We start from the raw sequence: 10,382 nt of genomic DNA on the forward strand, positions 1-10,382 counted from the left end.
CCCCTCTTCTGCCCCTATTCACCCCATTTTACGGTATTTTGTCAAAGACCAGGTCTGTGCACCACAGGTGAGGATGGGCAGAATAAACACGTCCATGAGCTTCCATTTTAAGCTTAGGTTAAAAAATAAAACACATTTCTATTTAGTAAGAAAATGTAATAAGTACAAAAAAGGTGTTGGTAGTTGCCAATTATGACGTAATAATCAACTTCTTCCTCACTACTTACATAAAATACAACTCTGACAAGCACCGTAAGTTACGTAAAAATAGTTTGGTAAATAAAAACAAGCATTTTGTAGAATGTTCATACTTAGTCACCGTTATGGTCAGTTAGCTACCAGGATTTATTTGAAACTAATTTTGATAGTCATAGTCTCTGCCTACCCTCACGGGAAACGGGGGTGAGGTTATGTCTGTATGAAACTCTTAAAAAAAGACAAAGCAAGAAAAGACTAACAAAATTACGATAATACTCATTTGGAATGTCATGACTAATATGATATAAACTTTTGAAATAAAAAAGGTAACACTTAATCTAAACTTACAAAATAAATTTATATGCCCATGGCAATCATATGGCAACATTTTACCAAAAAATGAGAAATGCCTACGGCAATTTCTAAACGTTCAGCGTTTTTAGGCTATACAATATAGGCCTTTATTTTATAAAAATGCTTAACACAAAATAACATGTTTAATTAGTTCTTAGGAACAGTTTGGTAGGTGAACATTATGTAATTAACATCACTGGTTGATAATGTGGGAACCACAATCATCTTCAATCACTATTGTAAACATTCATCAAAATCAAACATGTCTCAATCGGTGGTAAATATGACTAGCTGTTGTCAACACAGTCATTTCTTGGAGGTAGTCATAGTCACGTCAAAAACATTAAGTATTAATGTTAATACAAAAAACCTTACAAACTACTAATAAAAAAATAAAGGAGGTATGTTTATCACACCCGGCTTACTTGACAATTTTAGTACACAAAGTTCAAAGTATCAAATTTGAGGAATTTGTACTTAAGAGTATTTTATAAGTCTTGGTCTGCCGGAATGCAGATCAGAGCGAGATAATGTATATAACCATCTCATCTCATATAATAAACCGCAAACAAGAGGTTGAAGGTCTGATATTCAATATCAAACCCAGCCAAGTCCTTATAATCTAAACAGTCACATATTTTCTTAGAGCTAATACAAAATGTAGTATCACACCATACTCGATACTCATTATATGAAAATATTCAAAAGTTTTGAGATTTTCACAAATCACAGAATGTAGAAAATAATGAAAAAGTAAATATTTAAAAGTAGGCAAATGCCTACTTTTAAAGGATGATAAATGAAAAGATAGGTATTTACCTATCTTTTCATTTACAGGAAATATAAGGTGTCAGTTAGGGAATAATGCGGCTGGCTGTGGAGGCTGTTGGCCGCCAAGAAAGCGAGCTTGTGTGCGTACTGGCACACGGCGGGGACGCGTACTTGCGAGGAACAATTGTAGTACAAGTGGGTCATTTTATACGTCAACCATTGCATCTGAAAATAATTATTCTTTGTTAGACCACCTTGAAACTTAACACAAAATTAACTACAATAGAGTTGAATAAATATTTACCCGGTCTGGATGCATTCCTGTGGAATCTTCGATTACATTGTATGAAGTGGGCGAAATAGTGCCTTCGCGTACGTTTTGCGATACCAAATAAAAATCGTAGCTGTAAATAAATTAAAATCATCTTTATTACCATCCTAGAATATAACAAAATTATGCTGGGGAGAAGTAACACAGCATATGATTACGCAACAAAATGATTGACAAGGTAAAGAGCCGGTGATGTGATGGTTTTTAACTTGTAAACAAAAGGCGTGATTATTATCTACTATATTATTGATGTTCTTACCGCTCAGGTTGGGTGACTACGTCGTCCACGACAGTACCGGGGCGTGGGTTCTCGCCACGTCCACGATCCAAGAAGATGCGCGTATTGATGCGCTTCGATACGATTATAAACGCCATTTTATATTCTTCACCGGCGTAAATTTCAGCCAACTTCTTCTTTATCTCTCCCACCTCATGAGAGTGAACATAAGGGATTTGTCCATCACCAACGCCATCACGATATATGAAAACCCTGCTTGGCAATGTTCCTACAAGTAGATAAAAAAAAACAATGAATAAAATGAAATGAATATTAACTTTCTGAAAGATAATAATATTTATTTCGAGAAAAGCATTCTGATGGGATGCATGCTCTAGCAGAACGCATTAAAAAATATATTTTAGAGTTAAACTCAAATTAACTTATATCAGAGAAAAGAACTGAGAGGAGCAACTGACTATTTTTCGTTGGCACTTTCAGAAAAGGCCCAATGTATGAAGCTGTAATGATCTTACTACTAACCATTAACTTCTCTAAACTTCTTGAGGGCTGAGCCAACATTGAAACTCATGTGCGAGCTCAATTCTTCTCCAGAAGTATGAGAGTTGACAGCTGAAAAGTAACGCGTCAAGTAGCGATCCAATGAAGCAACAAATCCGCCAAAACTCTTCTCCTTGGACCGAGTGTCGTGGCATACATCGTAACCTATAACGAGTATGTTTTGAAGAGGTATGTCCACTCTCCATGGAGCACCACCAAGCTAGAAAAAAAAACGAGTCAAATGTTTGTCAACATACATTTACAAACTTAAATTTTGAGACCTTAATAATAATTAATTACCTTGCAATTAATCTGGATAGCTACTTTGGTGGCAATAGACATAGCCGATTTGGATGTCATATTTCGGGCGCACACAACCTGCGTTGGGATCGCACGGTCCACTGTGCACTTCTTCTTAATCGCCTCATAGCTGGAAATTATTAACATTTATACATGCTCTCTTCCATAACAAGAATATGAACAGAATGAACCATCATTAACAAGTGTTAACATGTATTTTGTAACAACTTAAAATGTAAACACTCACCGATCAGTAACTTTACGACCTAGAACAACCAGGAGCATTGCAGGATTTTTCCGCGCGATGGAGTTCTCGCAGGCGTTTGCGTATTCCATAGAACTATCATTCCGGATAGTTACTAAAAAAATAAATAAACCAATTTTATATCAACAAGGCAGATAATACATATAATTATTTACTGTTTTTTCGAACCATGCTGTTTGAGCTTCGCCATGAATGGGCCGGCTTTAGTGTTCTTGCCATATGTCTCGCATACATGGGTGGTGCCAATTGCTTATCATAAGGTGATTAATATGTCGCACTATATAAAAAAACTAGTACCCACCTACTTCTGGTCGAGGCATACGGAAACCTACACCTCCAGCTGTCTTCATAATCAAGTCTACAAAGCCTTCAGTTTCACGGCGCTGCCTCTCTGGAGTTATAACTACCCACGACGACAGCTGAGCAATCTCCAACAGAGGCTTCGATCTGACATACGTAAATAAACACATTAAAAATATGTTTTTGGCTCAAATACTAATACTTGTAAAATGTAGATTTACCGCATATCCTGGGTCCACCCGTCAGTGGTGTGTCCAGCTGGGTAGCGATTGTTATTGCCTTGCACAATATTTTCTGGCGGCAGTTGACGACCTTTGATCTTGATCAGTTCGTTTGATAATGTAAGGTCCCATTCACCCATTTCCTATAAAGTGTTTTAGTATTAATCATTGTCTTAACAAATTAAGCAACAAAGTATGTATTGTTAGAAAATAATATGTATCAAATTATACCTTAACCACTTCAGGGTTTCTTGTCAATCTTTGATTGAATGCCATCAGCTTTTGTATGCGAACATCTGGTCCGATCTTAGTGTGGGCATCCAAAGCCTTCATCAGTTTGAAATTGGACCTCATTTCGTCCGTGAGTCCCGTCTGTCGACATAGCTCTGGTACCAAATATACTAATTCAGGCATTCCAGCACGAATATCACGTGGCTTGGATCGCGAGATTAACAATGGCTGGGCAGTATCCTGAATATTGATCTTGTATTTCTGGAAATTTGACAAACACGGAAATTATGAAAATTATATTTTAATATACAATAATATTGATGTATCATTTCGTAATTATTAACAAATACCTTTCTGTAATAATCAACGTAAGTGATGGTCTCATCTCTCATTTTGAATGTAGACTTTGGCGACACTTGCCACGACACATCATCCACTCTGTATGTCTTCTTGTTGTAAGTTGTCATTACAATTTTCCCCACAATATCTTCTAAAAATATCTTTTTGTAATTTCCGCCTTTACTTGCAGCATAGTCACTTAACATTTGCAGTACAGTATCTAGCCGAAGAACCTATAGACAGTTCAATCAAAATTAGATAACCATTATAAAGAGTAAATTTAAAAAATCGGCCACATCATTGCTTACCACTAGACGAGATGGTGGCCAAACGCCATACTATTAAATAGCTAAAAAAAATTTCTAAACATACTTACTTTGTGAGTAATTTCAGTAACCATTAACAGTCGATCTTCATACTGGTTAATGGTAGTTTTATATCCAGGCCAGATCTGAAGTCTATATTCAGGAATGTCAACCTGCAATGAAATACACAATGTCTGAATTTATCCTCTTATAACCACTCTAACGTCCGGCCCGCGCAACCGTTTATCTCTCTAACGTCCAGCCGCGCACGGCATCCGAACCGCGCGCGACTCGCAAGTTCGTCGTAACAAAAAACCTATATAGCTACTGAACCGTAATGCCTAGAATAAAGAAAAGAATACCAAAAAAAGATAGAAGAATACTGATCAATCTTAACGATTTTTTAAAATCTTTAGTTAATCTTTAAAATACAATAAAACGGGTTAAACATGAAACACAGAAAAAAAAACAGAATTATTTCTACCTTTTTAGAATATACGGCACAACTATTGCATATTTTATCAATAAAATATTTTTACAACAAACTAGACTCATTACCCTTTCTTTTGATGTATATATGATTATATTCGGTTAACTCTAAGTATTGTAATTAAATCGAAAGAAAACACTACTCGTAATTTTACACATCAAAAAACCTGAGGAACACATTGACATTATTATGGAATCTTCAATGAATTTAGTATATTTCTCTTTGAAAAATGTATTATTTTGCTTATTACGAAATGTATTTCGATATTTTATATACTATTGTAATGCAAAGTATGTAAAATATGTATAAACAAAACTAAAAGTGGCCAACACCATACGACCGGCCATTTTTTTCGAAACAATCGTTTGAAGTTAAAATTAGACTAGATTTATCAGCTAAAACTGTGATATTTATACATCATCATAAAGCACAAATCTTCTAGTTTATTTTGATGTATAACACTTGCAAAATAAATTAAACAAAACTGTAGTATTTACGACATAATTGTTGGAACTCACAAAAACACTTCACAACACGGGCGTAAAACGAGTCAACTAACTTTAAAAATTTATATTTTGTTTGTCAAAGCATATTACAACGCCATGTCTTATTTTTTCGTCGAACAATTTATTCAGCTGTATAGATAATCAGTCAAAACTCACCAAACAAGACCGTATTTTAAACTAGAGGGAGTTAAACAGAACATCGTCTGCTTTGGAATTCATTATTAATTATTCATCAACATGGTATGTTCGGACGTATGACGCTCCTTTTTTTGGATACCGTGCTATCCATGGACGTTAGAGTGGATAACAGAATTTCTTCAATGATTAATTAATTCTGAATAAACTTTACCTTAGCCTCAGAGTCGAAATAATCTCTGCCCATCAATTGTAGATCCAATATTTGAAAGCATTTTCTGATTATGATATTGAATATCTGAATGTAATGGTAGTCTCCAGGGGCGACATCACATGTGAGCTGCAATTCAATTCATTATTAATTATTCATCAACATGGTATGTTCGACTTCATAACATAACAAATGTTACAACATGTCGAATTCATAACATAACAAATAGTTGTATTGGGATATAGTCTTGTCTTATTTGATCTTTTCTCAAATAGATAAACAGTCAGTTTTTACTATTTTATTGTAGTATAAAAATCTTGGAAAATCTTATAGGATTGCTTGTAATTCTCGTATTCTTCATCACTTTTATTGGTAACAAACATAAAAAAAACGTCAATTATTCACAAATTCTGCTATACAAAAATATGCTCATGCACATGTTTTATGATTTTGGCCAAAGCAAATAAGGTATTAGCAACCAGTTACTTATAGTCTAATTATATTGTTAAAAAATATTTTAATTAACTCTGGGTCTTTTTAGCATCCTCATTTGTGACATTGATTGGAAGAAATAGTAGCAAGTTTTCTTTCTTTTTGTACCAATATACCTAGTTCTCAAATCCTTACCTTTATCAATATTCTCATCCTTTGGTCATCAGTCTTTCTATCAGAGTATAGCTCTAGGGGATCAGGATGTAGCCTTTTGACTGTGTACAGCACCGAACCATCAAACAAATAACTAAAATGAAAAATATTGATTAGGTCTGAAGAAACAATATACAGTGAAACCTTGTTATGTGAGACATCATGGGGTCTTTAAATTCGTATCACTTATAGAGGTATTCCACTAACCCAGTGTCTCAGATAACCAAGTAAAAATAAATATTTGTCTCATTTACAGAGGGTTCCATTAAGAGGTGAAAATACAGGTTATTTCAGATAAAGAGGTGTGATTCTTAAATAAGACTGTGTTTTATGTGCACATTGTAATTGAATAAGAATAAGTCGGCAAACAAAACCATGTATCTCAGTTACTGAGGTTTATGTATTTAATATTCACTTGCTGTTTCAGTTATAGAGGATGATAAATCGAAAGACCGAATCCCAGACAAAGAGGATCGTTTTTCCCACTAATAGAGGTACCTCTGTATGAGTTCCAGTTGTAGAGATTTCTCACTTATCCAGGTCCCTTAACCAAGTTTCACTTATTTCATTTTTTATAGAAGTTACTGATTTGTACTACTAAAGCATGGTAAATTAATACACTAAAAATGTGAGAGGAAAGCTTTAGATCTTGTCAAATTTGAAGTTTCTTTAGTATTAACAGTTCATAGTTATTACCCATATTTAAACTGGAATATTAATACTTATAAGTTACTTACCCGCCCAGAGTTTTAGCATGGACACGCATAAGTGCTCTACGGATGAAAGTACTGTCCTCGTCCGGTGAGAAATCAACATGATACTGGTAGAGACGCCATTGTGGAGTAGTTTTGACCATAAAATAATTGCTTCTAAGGTCAATGACGGTGCCAGAAGTACCTAATAAAATATCATTGAAATTAATACTTATTCTATGTGCCACAAATATCTGATTCAGAGTCTTGGATCTTTCGTAATAAAGAATACAATTAGCTTAGCTTTTACCAGATATAGAAAAAAATAGCAACAGTAGGCACAATGTTTAGAATTCAGTTCATCAGTTTCACTTATCCTTTCTTCAAAACTATCACAGTAAACCTATTGCTCAGCAGTATATGTTAAAATCATTAAAAATGTATTACCCTTCTTAGAATCGATGGTACTGGGGCGTGTACGCAAAATCGTCATTTGCTCTGGCAGCACCCTGCCGCCACCACGTCGCGAGCCACGCCCGATTACCGCGGAGCCTGGTTCTCCAGCAGCAGTTGGTTGCGATGTTCCAGCTAAAATATAACAAGATGAACATACGTCATAAACACAAGTTTTGTGTCATTTATTTACTTGGTTTACTAACCATAGCGCTGATTTGTTTTATAGAATGAACATGTACTTGTTATTTCTTTAAAGTAATTGCATTCACATTTGTTTTAAAACTTGTCCGAGTTATCATGCTGATGTAATGATATTTAAGTTTATTTCTACCATACTCAGCACATTGCAATGCGTCATTATTTGTAACATTACAATGCAGAATTGGATTATTATCATTTGAATGAAATATGACCCGAGATGGTTTGTTGCAGTACCTATTTGTATTTACTTGATAATATTAAAACTAATTACCAATCTGCATCGCTTGCATTCTCTGCTGCACATCTACATCACCGGGATGCTCTTGATGAGTAGATGGAGTAGATCTGTGCGAGGCTCTGCCAGCTTGCGCTGTAGGAGGGCCCCATGGCGTAGGGGGCTGTGGGCGAGGACCCGTAGGGACTGGTTGTTGGGTGGGGACAGGTCTTGCCGGCTCGCCAGGTCTGCGCGGAGGAGGACCGGCATTGTCACCGCCTCTGCCGGCCCGACCACGCCCCCATCCTCTTCCTCCAGGCTGGGACATGCCTAAACAAATAATTCAAAATATCAGTCAGGTTCTCACCACTTGGTTTCCAAACCAAGAAATAAAACATTACATTGAAGTAACAGTACAGTAGATCCAGACTCCCTCGCCACTTTATAAGTTTAATGCCGTTAAAGCATGAGAAATAACTTTTCAGTTTTTGCATCTTTTAATTAGTTCTCTACTTTCTAATGTTTAAGAGGTATGTACGTATCCCGAAGTCAGCGTCGGGTCGCCATATCGGTAGCCATTTTACCTTCCACCCGCTTAGAATTACGAAATTGTTAAAATATCAAACGATTGAGAATTATAGTGCGCATTTTTTCCAATTTATAAAATTAGAATGTTATTTCTAATTTGAGTAGAATTTTTAATACGAGCACGAGGACATGTACCATGTAGGTACCTGGAAAAATACAAAACCTAAGACGAAAATATAACATAAAACATTATTTCTTCCCTGCAATAAATTTAACTGCTAGGTAAGGTAAACTATATTCATTAAATGTTAGATACTAAGTACTCATTGTAGTGATTATTATTACAATATTAGATTCATTGTAAAAATGGCGACCATATATTTAGTTTCGAATACATAAAATGATAATTACCACACTTACCAAGGTAATTATATGTATTGTTGTGATTGTAAATAACAATACAAGCTAATATAAAAATTTGCAAATGTTAAAAACAAAACTGCGAAGGAAGAATAACAGCAGCCATAGAATAGAAACTAAAATGAAGATTCAAACAAGACAAACAACATTCAGAATCAAATTTGACTATGGTATGGACTCAGTATTGCCATTTTCTAAAATATTAATCCCTAAACATAAAGTTTAATCCCAGTAAAAATACATTTACGAAAAGTTACCATCAGAACTTTCAACTAAAAATATTGAAGAAGCCTTTGTAGGTATTTTAATGTTTTAAAATGTCCAAAATCCTCTTCCATAAAACTATCATTAGGTTAATTTACCCTATTTATTTGGGAAACAATCCATATGTTTGGAACCCTTGTAAAACCGGAAATAGTTACTAGTTTTGCCAACCAAACAATACAAAAATGTCTAATGTAGTAATGTAGTATGTAGTCTCGATATTGATAGCGACACACGTGCACATTTTATCAAAATATATCAACTCCACAGGTGGTGTATTTATATTTTAAAACAAAATGCAATACTGATGATTTTATTAATCCATTCATTGACATAACGATGTCCACAATGATAGCCGAGTCCACACTCTATACCTTGAAAACCTCAAGACTCGCGGATCGCGGGCGTAATTAGGATAGTTTTTAATACCCCATCAAAATCTGTTCAGCCATTTGTGAGATAACCACACACAGGTCTAATAGAGAAGTTCTTGAAGTCGGTTAAATAAATGATAACAATGCATCAGAAAAACAATTTTAGGACTTTTATAAGTACTTTATTTTTTTGTATAAAACTCATCTAAGCTTGTTTGCCTGCCTTGCCTGATTGATTAGGTGTGTATTTATCATTCTACATGGAGAACTAAGAGACGAAAGAAGAGGCTTTTGTCTAGCACTCAACGTCTTCCGGCTGCTCATAATGATGAAGTTTCGTAACTAACTGTTCCTATCCAATTTAAATAGTTTTAAGGTTTTCTGACCTAACTGCTCGATGAGATAGTTCAACTAGTTTTGAAACATGGCTACCTAAATTATGATTTATGAATCCTATATTTTTACCGATAATAAGAATCTATATACATTTATCCCTATTAAGTATAAACTGAAAGCTAAAAAGTATAAAATAATATTTATCTCAGCTAATACTTAGGTAATTTGTTGAACGGCCTTGGCGGTGCTGCGGTAGGACACCATGTATGGAATAAATACATATCAACGAATATAATTGTATGAGCACCTGCCGGCCAGTGACCTTGAGCCGGCCTCTAAATGCCCCGCTTTGGAATTAAAGGCACAGCAGTCGTCCGTACCTTGGCTACCTTGCCTTTACTCAGGTTATTAGGAAGCAAAAGATTTATCTTGTGATCAATTTTTACTTATGTAGTAAGCTTATTAAGTCTAGTTATTATATGACTACATATACCGATATAGCTGCCTTTTCAATTAT

At 35.0% G+C, this 10,382-nt stretch overlaps 1 protein-coding gene across 1 annotated transcript; it reads right to left on the bottom strand.

The window, feature by feature from the left end:
* Positions 1-135: 135 nt before the first annotated feature.
* LOC118265711 (piwi-like protein Siwi) lies at positions 136-9,061 on the bottom strand. The gene is made up of 17 exons (XM_035578792.2): positions 8,892-9,061; positions 8,001-8,273; positions 7,520-7,660; positions 7,118-7,277; positions 6,363-6,474; positions 5,739-5,864; positions 4,465-4,566; positions 4,100-4,321; positions 3,750-4,010; positions 3,519-3,661; positions 3,299-3,444; positions 2,980-3,091; positions 2,733-2,862; positions 2,415-2,652; positions 1,914-2,160; positions 1,628-1,727; positions 136-1,548 (listed from the first exon to the last, which is right to left on the bottom strand). Exons 2-17 carry the CDS (start codon positions 8,269-8,271, stop codon positions 1,384-1,386), a joined length of 2,676 nt encoding a protein of 891 aa, XP_035434685.2. The 5' UTR covers positions 8,272-8,273; positions 8,892-9,061; the 3' UTR covers positions 136-1,383.
* Between the last annotated feature and the right edge of the window lie 1,321 nt (positions 9,062-10,382).

The sequence above is a fragment of the Spodoptera frugiperda genome, chromosome 7, assembly GCF_023101765.2.
Source record: "Spodoptera frugiperda isolate SF20-4 chromosome 7, AGI-APGP_CSIRO_Sfru_2.0, whole genome shotgun sequence".
In the NCBI taxonomy this organism is placed as follows: domain Eukaryota; kingdom Metazoa; phylum Arthropoda; class Insecta; order Lepidoptera; family Noctuidae; genus Spodoptera; species Spodoptera frugiperda.